Genomic DNA, 18,785 nt, shown 5'->3' with positions numbered 1-18,785 from the left:
CGCGCCGACACGCGCAAAGCGCGGCGTTTCGAAATTGTTACCTCGCGGGCGGCGAGCAGCGATATTTACGCGTCACGTTGATTAGCGTACGTGTGTATATACGGATGTGCAGGCTCGCGAATTTTCGTGTGTGCGCGATGACAAATTACCAAAACTGTAAATGTCGTTATATCTGTAACGGTGAGCGGGCCGATCCGTTTTGTTGCGTCGCGCGTCGGAATATTGCGGGGCTATTAGAATCGGGCTGATTTGCAAATTTAATATGCGGATTATGCGTATCGGCCGTGGGAGTCGTTACCGTTTCTATTGTTCACTACTGTCGCGTCTGACGGTGTCCTTTCGCTCGTTTCTCTCTTGTCTCTACAAGAGAAGACGCAAGTTGTCTGCAGAAAACACAAATTCCCCCCCCCCCTCTTCCATCTCGCCCCTGCTGTTTCCCCGCTGTTTCTCTCTATCTTTCTATATAGCGAATTTCTCGCAGTTTACAAAATAGCGCGTTGGATTTTAATTCTTGCCGTGCCGGTCGGGATTGATATCCGATCGAGTTAACCGGCGCATTCTCGTTAAGATTTTCGAGTTAACTGGATTTTTTTGAGGGATTACTCGTAATGGTGGGTTGTGCGGCTGCGAAAGCTGATGAAATTTTCACTCCCCCGAACACCTGATCTGCCGTGGCAGTTGTGCCGATGAGGGAAACTCACGCCCGTATTTTAGCCCGATGCATTTTGGATAAGCTCCGTAGTCTCCGTGGACTATAAGTGGTCCATTAGCTTGAGTGAAATATAGATGAGTTCTGACTTTAAAAATAACGAGAAGACAATTAGAGTCATTGGTCCACTGTGCTTTGCGTTGTCTCCGAGAACGGATTTATCGGGGAGTAGATTGCAGTGTAACGGCTATGTATACACGAAGTGTTTGTGCAAGGAATTGTCATGCTTCGAAAATTAGCGTATTTTCACTAACTCGTGAGGAAAAGTCGCGTAATTTTACGAGTTTATACAGCGCGCGAGAACTCTTCCTCTTTCTCGTTCCCTCTCTCTCTCTCTCTCTCTCTCTCTCTCTCTCTCTTTCTCTCTGCATTATTAAACGCTTTCGAAAGCCCGTTATTCGTCAAATTTCTGTCAGTTATTATTCGCAATTGTTAAACGTCGATATTGAGTTGCAAAGTAAAACGCGATTGTCAACCGAAATCAATATCTTGCCGCTCTGCGTTGGCGAGGCTCGATAATTTATTCAAGTTTACTCGACTTTCTCAAATCATCGATTTCCGTAGAATTTCCGCGACTCGCGCCCGCGCGTGCAGACGAGCGCTATTCTTGTCGTAATAATACGGTAATTCGAAGCGTCGCGGAACAAATTGCACCTGCAAATTGTCATGGACATCGGACTCGGTGGCGCACGGCGGGCTTTAAAATCAATAACGTGGCTTTTTAATATCTCGTCGCGCGTGACAAAATATTTCACGCGGATATTTCAAATACTTTAATCGCGCCGGGATTTACGCGCCGTAAATTTCGCGAACGATGTGAAATTTAATTCATTTGCCCCGTAGCCAGTGCATTTTTCATTCTCCAGACTAAACTTGTTTCCCGCATCCCCCACTCCGTCCGTCCGTCCGCCCTGTTCCCACCCTTCTCTCGGGCTCTCGCCGGACATTAAACCGGTTGCCATTACGAAACGCCGAATATCGAATGTATATACAAGGCGCGCGTGCGCGCGTGTGTGCACGGGGGATAATACGGCGGTGTTATATTGAAATTAAATGTAATTGTTACGTACGTGGCGCGTTGGGATGTGTAGGTAGAAATGAGTACACAGCACGCGCGTTGGCAGCGGCGGCGGCGGCGGCGGCGGCGGCGGCGGCGGCGGCGGCGGCTACGTCGTTTGTGCTGGACGTGATGTTAAAACAGCATTACATTACACGGTATTATATCCGTTCTGTGTTATCATCCTGAAATCCTTCTGAGCCCTTTTAACGAGCGAAGTTCCAGAAACAGAGCGAAACAGAGCTCGGCTGCAAAAAGTGCGATTGCACCGCGACACATGCGCGAAACTAACGACGCTGCTGGTGGCGACGTCGACGGGGGTGGCAATAGCGCGGCCGCACGACGGTGTTATGCATCGACAATTAACTTTCCTGATCCCGCGTCGTATCCTCGCGGGGCATTTAGCGGGGCGAAATGCAGTTATCAGCTCGGAAGCTCTTGTTTTACGTATGTCGCGCGCGTATTATATATTATCCGGGGGAAATTCTGAAACGATCGTCTCGTTTAGCGCTGATTTCGCGCAGGTTGTGCCACTCGTGAACGCGCAATATTCACGCACCGTTTAATGTGTTAAAGCGTGCCGCTTTGTCGTGAGAGTATTCCTCCCCCCCCCCCTCTCCACCGCGTTTCTGTCGCCGCGGAAAATGAACGATTTAAAAAGTCTGATGTGTCCGCAGACGTATACAGGGTGTCCGGTGATTCATAGTAGCCGTAGCCAATGGAGGCGCAGAACTGATTGAAGCAAATACAAGAGTCCCGTACCATTTTGCGATATTCGCGATAATTAGCGAGCTGTTGATTATAGAAATCGACGGGTGAGCGCGCGACGAGATGTTTGTTTTAATCAGTTCTATCCAGCCTCCATTGTCCAGGGCTACATGAGTTACCAAACACCTCGTGTACAGAGCGTCATAACTCAGTAACGAGGAATTCGTGGAGACATCGAACGGATTAAGACAGACACACAAGACATAAGAGCGGTGAGATAAGACGCGAGATAGCGGCGCGTTGTCCTTCCTCTCGCCACATGCCGGTTGACCAGTTGTTCGCGGTCGACCGGACCGCGCTCTTGTCCGAGTGGCTGCAACGCTTCTCCAATTATCCATCTCGGTGCGCGCTCACCCATCAGATTCCTATCATTAATAAGTCGATAGTTATTGCGATTATCGCAAAACGGTATGGAACTTTTATGTTTGTCTCAATGTCCACTCTATGTTCCGCTTCACGAATTCCTCGTACTGTGTTATGAGACACTTTGTTTCGTATAGAGTACAGGTAGGACGGATTAAACTCTGCAGAAAAGTCCTCATCTATTCTTGAAACAACCACGTAAAATTTCAAGTTGTCGATCCTTTTCGCCCCGGCGCGCAATTGTAATATAATGTGATCGCTGTGGACAGAGCGCGTCGTTAACAATTCAATATTAATCTACGGAATGCGTACGACACACGATTCTTTCCTCCAACTTACTCCCCCTCCGATTCTTCTGGAAATGACGCAGCCGACACGCTCGCATTTTCACTACCGCTCACAAAAATATTTTTCTCAATTCTTCGTTTTGCCATTTTTCGATAACGGGGGTTCGTAAGAAATTAAACAAAAATTAGATATCTCAATGTAAAATATAAAAATATTACAACGGCAAAAATGACACAAGTATTTATCTGTGAGTCACTTTGTTAACGAACAAATTAATCAAAACACGATAATACGCTGCGCGAATCACTTTAAAATTATAAATTGTGCTGATATTTCCGTTTTCAATGATGGTTTGAAAAAAAAAAACAGATGAAGGCATTTTACCGTTGAAAAAAAAACAGGTACGTCATGTCGATTATTAGCAGCGTGATTTAGTTTTGAGGCTTTCTTCTCAAACACTGATTTAATTAAATAATATAACGAATACCTTGATCAAAATATTTTCCTTCGTTTTCTACCACTTTTTCCTCTCTTTCTGGCATGAGATGGATCCTGCGACAATAAAAAGATTCTTCTTTACAGTCGATTTTCAACAAGTTTTTGCACTTTTTGGAAGTTATGACACGTTGCATCGGCCGGAAACAAGTGATGAACAATCAGATGGAGCAATGTTTGAAGAATATGCGGAGTGCGGTAAGACTTCCCATTCCGCTCTAATAGCGGTTGCTTTACTGATAATTCAACATGAAGTCGAGTATTGTCGTCAGGGAGGATCACTTTGCGTCGTTTACTCGCAATTCGTGATCGTTTCTGGTCCAATGCTCGCTTCAATTTGTATAATTGTTGTCGGTAACGATCAGCAGTGATAGGTTCATTTGGATTTAACAGTTCGTAGTACACAACAACCTTCTTGATCCCAAATACACAACACCAAATACACAGCCAAATACATTGACTAAATACACAGCAATACCTTCGAACCGTGAATATTGCGCCTCAAATTATCGCCTCAGATATTGCTGGTTGGTCTGGATCAACCCACAACTGCGATCGCGCAGTCACATCATATCGCGCGCGCTGATTCGTCAATATTTTTTCACCGATAACTCGCAATTTTACATAGCTGTTTGCAAAATGATAGCGATCTTATTGTTCACTTTGATGTCAGATTCTACATTCAGACGAGCGTTGGTGCGGCTTGCGGCAAACACTCTGTATATTCTCCTTCCGTTTTCTACAGGCACGCTATCTCCGTTTGGCTAATGGAAATCAAGCTGAGCAAAGATGGAATGTCTGTAGCACACGCCAACCTTTTCAGATATAGTCTTTACAGCTTCTTACGGGGCGCGCTGAGTCTACGTATATATGATACGTACATCTACAGATCGGCCGGTCTCTGTTTCACGTTCAGTTGAATTTCCAACGATTCGATCGTTAATTGGAGTAGAAGCGTGAAGGAAAAAAGTAAAAAGACGTCTCGTGTTGAGCATCGATGTCCTCCTCGAGATGTACTTGGTGCGTTTCGCGCACTTTAATCCGATTTTTAATCACACTTAGCCATTTTCACATTCGAGTCCTCTTGATGTGAAAAATCGAATATTCGACGAGGTCGCGAAGAGGCAAGAGTTGGATGACGTCGATCAACGTCATTAAGATGGAGCGACAACGAAATGACGGAGCGACGTCTCTCGAGTCGAACCTCGAAAAGAGCAGTAACAACGAGAGAGAGAGAGAGAGAGAGAGAGAGAGAGAGAGAGAGAGAGAGAGAGAGCGGAGAGAGCAGCGAGCGTGGCGAGAAGCACCCCAACGGGTACGTCCGTTGACGTGTCCCGACGTCGTTAACTTCGACCGTGATATCTCGTCGTAGTCCGCCACTTTTCAACGTCAGCGGTTCCCTCATCGATCCGCTACTTCACGCACCCTGCGCATCCCTTCGGCTACAAATTTACCTGTGGCACGCCACTGAGCCTACCATGCCGCAGCGCGCGCGGGAGGGCGCGGGAGAAGACCGCCGTTGGCGTCCCGTGGCTTTGAAAAAGCATTTCTCCCCCCCCCCCCCGCAGCCCCAGCCCCAAACCCGTTCGGTGGAGCTTCTTTCTCTCTTTCTCTTGCTCTTTCTATTTTTTCTTCTGTTTGTCTCTCTCTCTCTCTCTCTCTCTCTCTCTCTCTCCCTCTATTTCTCTCTGCCCGTTGGCCGTTGGCCGTCGATCGACGAGCCCCCGATTTTGGAATCTCCCTGGAATCGGAGATAGAGAATGCTCGTCTGCGTACGTATACAGCGTGTTTCGATTCTCCCCCCCGTGCATTCGTCCGGTTATTTTCGATCAGGTCGGCATCAATTACTCGTTACCGCGTCAATGTTCTTCTCTCTTTTGAGTAGCTGCAAGTATCTCACAATTCATACTTTGATTAAAATCCCATTCGGCGATAGAAGCGACGGGCTGTTTCGCATGAAAGATAGATCCTGTGAAAATATGCTCGCGAGATTCTTCGGATGCGTGACTGGACGTTGAAAAATCTGTAGGAGAGACCATGGCATACGGTAGCAGGGGGACGAAAACGGCGTTGACACGCTGAACCATCGAACCGGTGATGATTGCAGGACGAGGGAGAATCTGGGGATGGCGAACCAGTAGGGCGCGAAGTCCAATTAAGATGTTTTTTAACGGTCGAGCTTTGGCGCGCAGACATCAGCGTAGTCTAGGCGCCACGTCGCCCTCGATCTACCGCGAGGGAGGGAGAGAGAGGACTGAATTCATATGCATACATGAATACATTTCGCTGTTCCCCAATCAACCTATCCGTGCTCACTCGACCCGCGGAGCTGCTATTGTCCATGGGCTGCTGACAGCGCATGGGACATTTTTTGGGATCATGGAGATATCCAGGCGCTAACGAAGAACAACACTCCTCACTCTTATATCTATTTGTTTGTCTTGGATCTTGAGGATCTGAGGGAGATGGACGCGACGCGTTTTGGGATATCGATCATTCGACGGGATTCCTCCGCGTATTCTTCCGCGAGAGATATTGCTCGAAGTTTTTTAATAGTTGGGTACTACATTTGTAGCGTCGAGTTTGCTTCGGGAGAGCAGAGTTCAGGGTAATAACTTTCCCCGTTTCTCTTTATGGCTTCCTTTGGTATCCAGAGAAAAAGAGAAAAAGAGAGAGAGAGAGAGTGGGAGAGTGGGAGAGAGAGAGAGAGAGAGAGAGAGAGAGAGAGAGAGAGAGAGAGAGAGGCGACGTCTTCGATGGTATCGTTATTCGGTAAGTGGTTCGATTCGATTTGTAAGGGACGTGACGCGATGCGACGACGTTGATTAATTATACAACGGCAATTAATTTGGAACTGATGCGACAGCTTTAACGGACGTCGAATCCAGAATGAAGACCCCTCCCCCCCCCGGGGACGACGTCATAATTCACAAACAATAAGTCTGTGAATTCTTAATATTTGATCTCTACAGCCTGCCGTTTTCTTCATTAATCACGATGGGTGTAAATATGGGTTTTGAAATAACGATTTACTTGCGCAAGAGCCAGCAGTACTTATAAAGCCGCATCAAGTTATATCGGGCGATATCTACTTTTAACGTAACAATATCGCACGCGATGTCACGCAGTCAGTGCGAAAATAACATTCTGTCAAAGTCCACGTTTGTCGGGAGGAATATCTCAAGTTACACGATCCATGATCCATTCTAAATCTGGTCTCCTAAAAAAAAAAAAAGGATACTACAAGTGACGACTTATTCTTATCAGAGGTGTATCTAGAAACCATTTCGTTCGAGTAGACGTACCACGAATAGTTCGAGCAGACCGCGGCGACGATGCGAATTCCCTCTTATCATTTGCGAAAAAGGGGAAAAAGACCGCGGGATTTGGGTCAACAGGGTTAGCGCCCGGCGAGCGAAAAATAAGGGACTAATTCTTTCCGGTTTTCGCGGAAACTTATATCTCTCTCGGAAAAACTTCGTCGTGAGCAAATGCGTATTTCCGCGATGCGTACGAATCTCGTTATGATTTATACCGCTTCGACTGTAGATCGACTTCAGTCGATGCATTCACGTTTGAAAGCACGAAATTTGCGGCGATCTCTTAAGCAGCTCCGGTCGCGTATCTACGTTGAAAGGAATCGTCATCTTGTTCTTATTGGCCGTTTTAGCTTTTCACAGCCTTGGTCACGATACATCGGCGTCTGAACGATTGCGAGACATATCACCGGCGGCTATGACGAAAATAAAATCAAGCGCATCCTTCCGCGCATCTTATGAAGAACCTCTGGCGCCATTATACTTCTTATATCAGCGACCTGTGCTACCTTCATGGCGAAACTCCCGGCGCCCGACAGTCGGTCGCGACACTTTTCATGTTCTCACAGGAGTCGATAAATCTTCCTCCCGTTTGGCGGAAACGAGAGTTTCTCGGCGAGAGAATTGAGAACCCAGAGGCAGCAGTCCTCCACAATATATTTTTTACAGCGTGCTGGAAGAATTTTCACTGTTTTCGTCGGAGAGGCTCTTTTTTACTCCGCGGTGCTGTAAGCATCCGACGAGTCAGATTGAAAACCCGTGTTACGTCGGCGACTTAACGGAATTCTTACGTAAACTTCTCGCGGAAGTCAATCGGATCGTTTATTTGGCCGAATTCACTGCGGCTCTCCGGTGAAATCGTCAAATCGTGTCCACGGGGAGTGCGTAATTTTTCATTGACAACGACGTTTCTCGAAGGTCGTGCGAAATTTTCGATCAGCGTTCGATCCCTGGTAACGACGTGAATTTTATATAAAACAGCCGTCGTCGTGCGACGGATTTCGCCCCTTTGTCAAAGGGGGCAGCTCCTCCCGGCTCCTCGCCGGAAGAGAGAGTGGTGTGTTTTCTCGCGCGCGTTCAACGGTTGCGCTCGTTGAAACGGCGCGTTGGATCGACGCGGATTCAAAGTCCGCTTTAGCACCGAGTACGAACGCGCAATTTATCAGAATAGTCCGCTGTATATTCAGTAGCGGCCCGGGGTCTTTGCTGACGCGTAAATATATATGCTAATGAATACCATGCAAATAACCGCTCTCCTACTTTCCCTCAACTTTTCTCTCCGGGGCGCGCCATTAACACAGTTTTCACAAGCATTTGGTTTACAGATCTCGCACGCCTGTACCGACCGTTGTTACGCCGTACTAAGCGCGCCACGCGGCTGTACGTCATGATTTTTCGCTAAATTTAAATGTCGCAATGAAACACGCGGCTCTTACGCTCCACGTCATTTACGTTACCTACGCGCAAGCTCCGTAGCGTTTCAACTCTGTTACTTGCCGAAATTTCTCTCTATACACAATTCCTCGTGATACGATTTGCAAGAACAATAGGGAGAAACGAGAGGAGCAATTCACCTTATTTCAGAGCACACGCTTACATTCCGCTTTCTCTCTCTCTCTCTCTCTCTCTCTCTCTCTCTATCTCCTTCTTTCGTGTCCCCTCTCCCACTCTCCTGCCCTTCCACTCAACCTCCGACCTCAGGTGCCTTCTCTCTTTCTCTCTCTTTCACGCCTTCTCTACACTCTCTCCCATCCTACCCCTCCCCCGACTCTCTCCTCCCCCCCCTCTCTCTCTCTCTCTCTCTTTTTCTCTCTCGAAGAGAAATTGCGCGAGTTAACTAAGTACATCGCGTCGAGTGCCTTATTCGACAGTACCTTCGAGATCCGCGAAAGCTTTCTTTCGCGTCTTCGTTAAATACGAGAAACCCTATCGCCATAATTTGATCTCCTCCTTGCGGATGCCTTGCGGAAACCATTAAAACGCGCGGACGAGCCAGAGCCGACCCGATCCCGGCATTTTTCAAACGCTCTAGCCGTCGATTAATTGTTTTTATCGAGGGAGCTCATCCCGCGAGGGCTAATCCAGCCTTGATTAATCCCCCTGCCGTCCTCGAGCCGCGCGCTGCCTCTTATCGGGAGAAATCTGACGACGGGGGGAGAAACGAGTCAAGTCGACTTGACTCGATTCGACTGGCTTGGCTCGCGTGGCGAAGAAAGAAAATCGGGCCGAGACGGGGCTAAGCTGGCCGATAAGTGAAGGAGAGCAAAAAATTTCCGACAATTATTCGCGGCGCCCGTTAGCCTATAATTAGAACGGTTAACGAGGATAGAAACGCCCGAGACGAGGCGCTCTTCCGCGGGCTCTCCCATTTTTCCCTCTCTACTCTTTGACCGCCCAATGTCTCTCTCATTAGGAATTATTAGGTACCGCCGTCGTGGAGCTACTGCGAGAGAAGCGGACAGGTGGATAATTAAAACAGCTGTTTAAGGGCCACGGCCGCGCGATGGCGGCGCGGCAGGGCGATCCCGTGACGGAGGGTTGGAAAACATCGTTTAAGTGAGGATCGTGAGCGCGACGATGCGGATTGTCGAGCTTCCCGAAGGATAATAGTACGCAAGAGAGAGGCAGAAAGAGAAAGAGAGAGAGAGGGGGGGGTAGAAAGGAAGGGGGGAGGAGAGAAGGTGAAAGCGAGAGGGAGAGGGTGGGAAGAAAAAGAGGGGAGGAGAGAAGGAAAGAGAGAGAGAGAGAGGGGGGGAGGGTGATGCGAATTGGGCGGGGGTTTAGGCTACGTTGGCTTCCACACTTAATCACTTTTGCTAATTGCAGAATGATTGCTCCGCGCCTGAAGTTTCAATAATGGGGTTGTTATACCCCCTCTATCCTCGCTCTAGGACGGTTATACAGCGTGTCTCGTGCAAAATGACCAAGCGACCGTTTGTAAGTAGAGCGGGTTAATATTTCGATTGATTTCCAGCTTTGTGTGCAAGTGCGTGTATATATGCGCGCGCGTCGTGTCCATCTTGGACTTGTTCCCGGTGTTTCGTGAACATTTCAGTTTCACCTCTCCTCAGGAGAGGAATAATCAAAGACAAAGAGTGAAAACCTAGAACAGGTTAAACTGTATAAAAATGTCTTCTTCTATGTTTATACAACAGCTAAAATTTCGAATTACTAGTGAAAAGGGATTAGCAAATCAGCGGGCGCGTTGCAGTGAGATAGCGCGATCAGATGAGGAATTGCTGGCTTTTAGCGAATCAATATCCAATGATAACAAAAGACGGAGAAGAGATGCGAGCCTAGACGCCCTAGACGATCGTTTGTCGTAACATACAATAATGATTGCTGCTACGACACAATTGCGCGGTCGACCGTTTTCTACGCGATTGTGCCGTCCCATTATATCATGCGTGTTAGCTTGTCGATCTTCCTTTACTGATAACTCGAAATTTTCGAATTTTCGGTTGTCTCGAAAATGAAAGAAAACATTTCTACTCAATTTAACCTCTTCTAGCTACGTATTTGGTCATCTTGTGCCGAGACACCCTTTATACCGGAGGCTACCGGGGTGCCCGTGCCTGTTCATACCCCCTTCATCTTCTCCTACCACGATTCCGCCTTGCTGTCGTCTTTCCTCTTCTCCGGGTTCCGCGTGATGAATGCTATAATAGCCTACCTGCCTTCGGGTGATAAGAAAGTAATCGTTCCATCTGCTCACCGTTATTTCATTATCCTCCTCCCCTCCGAATTGTTTCGCGAGTGGTCACCTTCATCCGTTGCGCCGGTATCTTGAGGCAAGTTCGTTGCATTTAAAGTTGTTCGACTCCAATGAAGAACTTTGGATAATTATATAATAACTGAGGACAACGAAGCATGCGGCGAATTTTATACTACTTTATACGCGGTATTTCACAATTATAAATAATAAAGATAATATTTGACAGACGTTGATCAATAAACCAATAGAGTTATACAGAGATATTTTGTGCATTTTTTGTATAATTACATTTATTACGAAGTGACAGATATCTCGCGAAATTAAAAAAAATTTTAAATATCAACTGCTATAATTAGTTTCGTTTATATTTTCAAGAATGTCATTTTTTAAACTTATTTATTGTTCATTCCGAGTGGTCATTGTATTATCAAATGGTTTTAAATTTATTGTTTTTGTCATACCATTCGTTTCAGTGTATTTCACATATAAATTTACGATGAATAGTTTTATCGTGAACGAGAAGCGATATGTTCTATTGATGTTTTCTAAATTAAATCAATCGTGCCGTTTGACTGCTATAGTTCTATGGAGTTATTCAAAAAGTATTCATTGTGTTTATTTCCGATAGATGGCTTTAGTTGTATATTTAATGTATTGAACGCATCTATAAATTCATGAGCCCATGTGCGTTTGACAGCTGACACTCATAGCTTCCATCAAGGAGAAAAATGCGCGAATCGATCAACAATTATTCTTTCTATAACGATTTGGAAACGGATAATCAACACGAGCATTTTCACCAAGTTTTGCTTTATTACTTTCGAAAAGGAAAGCACGCTGTGCTGCAGGCTTATAAAAAGTTGCGTAAAGTTTATGGTGATGAAGCCCCTAAAAGAACTCAAGCCAGACTCAATATTGGTTTGCTCGTTTCCGTTCTGGTGACTACAGCGTGAGAAAGATGCACCTCGCTCAGCTCAGCGATCATCGGAGGTTGGTTATGACAAAATAGAGGTATATAGTTGAAGCTAATCGACGTTCTATCATTCGTGAGCTCGCTGAGGCACTAAAAATATCGATTGGAGACGTTTACCTTCATTTGAAACAACTTGATTACGTCAGTAAGTTCGATGCTTGGATCCCGCATGAACTGAAAAAAGTCCAACTCACAAAACACACATAGACATCTGTAATCAACTTCTGAAACGTGAGCAATCCGATCCATTTCTGAAACGCATGATTACTGGCGATGGAAAATGGATTGTCTATAACAATGTGAAGCGAAAGCGATCGTAGACGCAAGCGGGATGAGCTGGCCCAAAGCACATCAAAAGCAGACATCCACCAGAGAAAGGTGATACTCTCAATTTGGCGGGATTGGAAGGGTGTGATATTTTTCGAGCTCTTGCCAAGGAATGTTACGATCAATTCGGACATGTACGACATGTATTCGACTGTCAACAGCTCGACAAATTGAACGAGGCAATAGCAGGAAAGCCGCCAGAATTGATAAATCGCAAAGGAGTGGTTTTCCATCATGATAACGCTCGACCACACACAAGTTTGATGACTCGCGAAAAATTGTTGAAGCTTGGTTGGGATGTGTTGCCCCGTCTATCGTATTCGCCAGACCTTGCACCATCAGACTACCATTTGTTTCGGTCCTTGCAAAACTTCTTGAGTGGAAAAATGTTCGCTTCAGATGACGCTATCGAAAGGCACTTGGTTCAGTTCTTTGCTAATACAGATAGGAAGTTTTTTGAGAATGCGATCTTACTGAAAGCTTACTGAAAGATGGCAGGAGGTCATCGAACAAAAAGGGCAATATATCGTTGATTAATGTTCACTTTTTATATAAAACAAATAATTTTGAAAATCATCGGAAAAAATGTAATAATTTTTTCAACAACTCAATAACGGCGACAAAGTTCAATAAAGATGCGCGTGGGGTCACTTATATAAATTATTGTTTCGAAAAGGAGGCTGGAAAAGTTGTTATTGTCAATGCTGAATGATATCGCGACATGATCTCCAACTTTTTGTGGCCAAAACTAGATAATATTGATGTGAATGATATGTGGTTTCAACAGGATGGCGCGACATGTCACATAGCTCGTGAAACCGTGCAATTATTGCATGAAATATTTCCTGGTCACGTTATCTCGCGGGATGATGACGTCAACTGGCCCTCTAGATCTCTAGCAACTTGACGCCTCTGTTCTCTTTGAGGTTATTTGAAGAAGCGAATTTACATCGACAATCCTGAAACTATGGAACGCTTAAAGGAAAATATTCGATGAGAAATTGACGAATCTCGTAGAGAATTGACACTGCCGTTCTTTTAAGGCTTCGTCACCGTACACAGCACATAACTTTTTGTGAGCTTGCGGTGCGTTTTTTCCTTTCCGGAAGTAAAGAAGCAAAATATAAAAAAACGAAAATGCTCGTTCTGTTTTTCCATTTTTTCAACCGACGCCGAACAAAAACTGCACAACCAATCGATACAATTTTTTTTACTGAATGCCAATTGAAGTACCAACTATTAAACAGCAATATGGGTTTGACATTTCGAATAAATACACCTAAAAATTCAACCAACGCCTAATCTATCAGTGAAATCCGCAATTACTTAGTTGCCAACCCAATAGTTATATCTATCAAGCGTGTCTCATTAATTGAAACTATTTCGAGGCGTTCGTCTCAAACTAGAATCGTCTTGTCGATCTAATTGCGGAACTTATCTGATCGTCTTGAAAATGTTCACCAAACGGAGAAAATGATTAAGTCGGGAACTTTACTAATTTCCCCGTAAATTATGGTAAAATTAATTGAAACGCTTCTTTCTCTCACCGTTTCGTACGAGTGAAATATTGAATAAACTTAACCGGGCCAGCAAAACAATACAATCGAATGTGTGTGATCGACTCTAATTGGATCTCGTGGCTTTAAATTGGTCCGTTCTCGGGCCGATACAACGTAGCTATGCTCACGAAGAACAATGGGCTTAATTTAATAGAATACCCAGTCCGATGTGGTCAGGTCTGATCGTCCACTGGTGCGAATCGATTTAAACGCCGTCCATGTAACTATAATCCAATATAGCACATTACACATCCGCTACACAGAACGTACGGATGCATTTTACAAGCTGACAATTTGCTGTCAAATGTGACATTTATCGCATTTAACAAAACTTATATGATATATATGCGTTAATAACTTTATAATAATTCACTTCTCTACATCTTTATGGTAACTTACGGTTTACTTTGATCCCAAGCAGAAGTTGTAAAAATTCTATTGGCGACATTTCTAGTCTACCGCGCCGCGGTAAAGGGATTAATTTCTATGTCGCTTGCGCCTCCTTGTTAAATTGACACAAGGGGTTTGTCGTTTTTAGATTAAATTTCAAACAAAGATATCGGTTCGAATTTATTTTTAGGAAGTTGTTGGAGAACTTTCGCCTTACATTTTTTCTTTTTTCTTTTGTTTCCCCTTAGATGGAAAAGAGGCGTTTAAGTTGATGGGTAACTGTTTCGATCGATAAAAATTATTTCAAAATTGTATGATTTAACAAATATGACAAACTTTACGCTAAACAGTTAAATGCAATCTCTCAAAGCTCTCTAAACGTTTAAAAACGGTTCTCTCTGTCATATTTCTCATGCATAACGGTTCTCTGGTGTACATATATCTTGTACAAACAACCAATGTAATTTGCTACTAATTTTATCCTGGCTAGTCTCGAGCGAAATGTCAAATATTATAATTTCCTAAGACGCGTTAACGTTAGGCCTGATTCTTCGAAAGAAATTCTGACGATTTTTCATCAAGTTTACGAGTTAATGAGTCAAAAATTTTACGACATCGCTTAGCATAAAATACATATTAGTAGCGCGAGTGTAACCGGCTTCGGGAATTTTTACCTGTCACGGCATGTGTTTTGTTGCAGTGCAGATCGCGTACAAACCGCTTATGCCTTTCGCGCACGCCATTATACTGGAAGACGATGTGGAGGAGGGAATAAACTCCGACAAAATACTCCGAGTGCCGTCGCGGTCGCGTGTCCATACGCATAATCCAGTGTGTTTGAGGACCTTAATCGAATAAATCGCGAGTACGTGTTACGCCGATAAGTAGATACGCAGAAGCTACATGGCGTTATAGTTGATATGCTGCATACGATAATAGAAGAGATACGACGGGGATGTTGCAGCGGGCAGGGGTGAAATCGGGCGCGCGGACAACGTGAGAACGTTGAGCGATGAATCGATGAAAATGAAGAGAAGCAAAGGAAAAGACGGGGAGAGAAATAAAATAACGGGACGCGTTTGCACGACGTGCACGTCGTTTAATAAACTAACCGCGCGTGTCGTTTAATAAACTCTTGCGTGGTCGGCGCGCGCGATGGCGCGCCATTTCCCGCGGACGTAAATTTCACCTCGAAGCGTGTATGCGGGATCGTGCAGCGAGGCGGCTGCCTCGCGTTAAGAAATCAAGCGCGCAGCTCTGCTCAGGTCGCGCTTAGTTCGCCCCATGAGGATAAGTTGTAAAGAGCGTACAGGGAAATGTGTAACAACTTGACCAAAGTATAAATCACAAAATAATACCTCCGCGTCATATCAAGCCATTTTTCAACGCTGACGCCGGCCAATTGAGATTTATGGTGCGGGAGTTTACGGTGACTTTTGCATTGAAATCAAGCGGCGACAGGCAGCGCAATGGATTCCGATTTCTATACCGCTGCGGAGAGTCGCAGTGTATTTTTTCGAAATTGTAGAAATCAAAATCCATTTCGAGGTGTATCTGTATTTTCACAGTTACCTCTTCGTCTATTCTTACTATCTATATGACGTTGAACAATTTGTACATCTTACATCGTGCATCGGCATACCGGCATTGAGTCAACGAGGACGTAAGTTTCATTTGATAATGTGTCATGTACAGACAGCTTACGTGATAAACAAGATGGATAGAGAAAGAGAGAGAGAGAGAGAGAGAGAGAGAGAGAGGGGGGAGGAGTAGAGAAGCAGGGAGAACAAGAGGGAAAAAACAGGAAAAAAATCTGAAGAATAATGACCCGACTCGTGTCTCGGCCGCGGAAATGCTAATTGCAGCGGAGCTAATTGCATCGCCATTGCGACATCGAAGTGTCGACGTGTCACTGTTGTCATACACGCGTGCGTGCCGAGCACTCGCCCTGAGGATTGCCCGTCGTTGAACCGATACGCACGTTTACCGGAGCCGCAAGTTTTGATTACGCTCGCGTGCTGGGATGTCATTATGTGACATGCCTCTTCAGGCGGACCTTTAACGTTAACACGCGCATTTGGAACACATTGCGACCATACACTTGTTTCACTTCACGCGCGCGCGCGCGTACATGGGTGGTGCACTCTAAAATCTATCAGGTTACTTGTGAAACTTGATTCCAGTCGGCTATACTAACAACTATGGTTGTTTCTTGTGAGAGACGAAAAGAGATAAAACTCGAGAGAGAGAGAGAGAGAGAGAGAGAGAGAGAGAGAGAGAGAGAGAGAGGTCATCATTTTTAATGACGCGTTTAATTATTACATTAGACTGATAAATGTATAATTCTGTTTTTACGCGTTTTCTTTCTTTTACATTACGGACACAGAAACGAACAAACAAACAAACTTTCCGATCAATCACTATCTATTGTCAAATTACTTTGGAGAGCTAGATATTAATTTTATCAACGCGAAATATTACGGCGTCGCACCCGCTGTAATCGCATGATTATCCCGTTTAATTGCACGTCAATCATAAATAATCCGCATGACATTCTTTTTCCGTATGAATAAAGCAGTCGATGTGTGTGCTGTTAAGCGCAACGCGAGTCTCGATATTCTTCGGACAGATGACTCGGCTGAATGTCTCGGCTGAAATGCAATATATCGGTGGATACCGCGCTTGTGTGCGTGTGTCGTCACACTGCTAGATTCCGCACGACGACCAGCACGTCGCTTTTACGTGAGTTATTTATACGATTAATAATTTATTACCCGTTCTTAATGTGTAATGCGAGCGAACCGTCGCCCCCCGTGAGAATCGTCGGCGGCGGTTTTGCGAAAAAGGATGTATGAAGAGCAGAACGAGAAGCTCCGGGACTAGAAGATTTCAAGGCGCGAGGAAAGTCTGTTTGTTATCCCTCGTGAGAGCGACGAGTGGATTAAGCGGATGACTTATAACTTTTGTTAGAGTTATAGTATACGGAGTGATAAATTGAGCCGCGCCGGACGGGATACGGAATATAAGCCGCGCGAGTGGATACAAATAAAAGCGATACACTTCGCTCTCGATAAGATCATAGGAGAAATCACGATGAATTGACTTACGTAAATATAAATTGCACTCGGAACGTTGTGTACGCGACGCAAGCTCTGCTCGTGCTGTTTCGCGAGTTGAGATTTGCGACGGGAGGATTCGTTAAGCCGAGCTTTCTCGGAGTATCGATCCTCGCGCGGGCGACGTGAAGAAAGTTAAATTTCTCAGAGGAGTGCCGGAAAACGCGAACGTCGGTCGGTCCCTAAGACGAAAGTATCGGAGGTTCCGAAGAGGAAAGGGAGCAGGAGACGGGGGTTGCGTCGATCCCTGGCGTACGAACGATGAAACGAGTTCAAAATCCTTTTTACCGGGCGAAACTTGACGCGAACTGGACAAGGGGCGGGCGGCCGCGCGACCAGCTGGAAAAGTTGGAATTATAAAAATTTCAAATTTCTGAGCGGTTGACACATGACACGACGATTCATACACAAACAGAGAAAATAAGAATCCCATCCCTCGGGAATTCGCGCGACAGAGTTTCTACGACTGCACCTTCGCGTTTCGAGATATTCGGAGATACGATACAAGAGTGCGAAATTTCTGAATAAAATAACGCATCGCAGGCACTTTTTCCTGGATACTTCCACAGGTATTCCTGGGTGGTTGCTATTTTCCGAAAACATCTATTTATAATTAACACAGTTTCGCTGCGAAATCTGTTGTTCTCTCTCTCTCTCTCTCTCTCTCTCTCTCTCTGGTCGAACTCTGGGTGAAAATTTTCATCAATTATTCACATCAGACAGATGCTCACGCATAATTGAACAAGCAATTTCCAAATTAGTCGGAATCTATAGTGCAAAGAAATAGAGATATCGCGTTAGGGTGTAACTTTACGTTGTATTTACATTACAGGGCCTTCGTTTTGGGGTCTGATAAATCCGCAGTGGTCCCTCTGCAGCAAGGGAAGACGGCAGAGTCCTATTAACATCGAGCCGGACAAGTTGCTCTTCGATCGTCACTTGAGACAGGTGCACGTCGACAAGCACAAGGTAATCTATCCGATCTTTCAGTCCGCAGAATCGCGCTGTAATTCATCGGTATCTATCGCTGCCTTCTGGGACGCGCGAGTGTTCCGAGAGAAAACCGGGCTCTCTCGTTATAGCAGGATCTGATTTAAAAGTTCATATTTGGGAAATTTATCGGATCCTTTCCGAGTGAATTTCCTTATTTTCGCGAGTAAAGATTTATCTCGAATTGGTGGAAAAAGTATATTAAACATTGATATGTTATGATACGTTAATGATTAAACATTTTTTTGGCAAGACGCTTTTTATATCACCTCATTCCTATAATATCGTGATAATATCGTAAGACAACTAAAAGATAACTCAACGGATAACGGATTTGTGACGAGTTCTCCGAAGTGAATTCAGAATCTCTACTTTCCCTTTAAAAATCATTATTTAGTTTTTTCAATTTTTCTGGTGAATTAAAAGACATCTACCTAGACCAGGGTTAAAATGAGGCCTAAATTTGCGAATTTTTTGCAGAAAAACGGAAAGAGATAGAGAAGATGTTTGTCCTGTTGAAAATATCATACTTTTCTTTAGTTGAAAATTTAAATTTTATTAAGAAATTTCATTAGATGGCGATGCTATAACATATTTTGCACAAAATATTTTTTAAAATAACGTTTGTGGTGACCACCGTTGCAGGAATTATTTGAAAGCAAAATCGCACAAGACTCATTAAGTATAACAATAAGATTCATTGAAACATAAATGTAAT

General features: G+C 44.7%; 1 protein-coding gene across 2 annotated transcripts in view; it reads left to right on the top strand.

Moving 5' to 3' along the window:
• The window catches only part of CARPA (Carbonic anhydrase-related protein A), a 157,293-nt gene that overhangs the window by 88,289 nt on the left and 50,219 nt on the right, over positions 1-18,785 (top strand). For both annotated transcript variants that reach the window (XM_011146275.3, XM_011146274.3), the window contains exon 3: positions 17,910-18,046. In XM_011146275.3, the coding sequence (XP_011144577.1) occupies positions 17,910-18,046 (137 nt within the window). The remainder of the gene's footprint in view (positions 1-17,909; positions 18,047-18,785) is intronic.

This window comes from Harpegnathos saltator, unplaced genomic scaffold (assembly GCF_003227715.2).
Source record: "Harpegnathos saltator strain DR-91 unplaced genomic scaffold, Hsal_v8.6 scaffold694, whole genome shotgun sequence".
NCBI lineage: Eukaryota > Metazoa > Arthropoda > Insecta > Hymenoptera > Formicidae > Harpegnathos > Harpegnathos saltator.
Note: the sequence above shows the minus strand (reverse complement) of the source record. Positions and strands in the feature narration are given on the sequence as shown.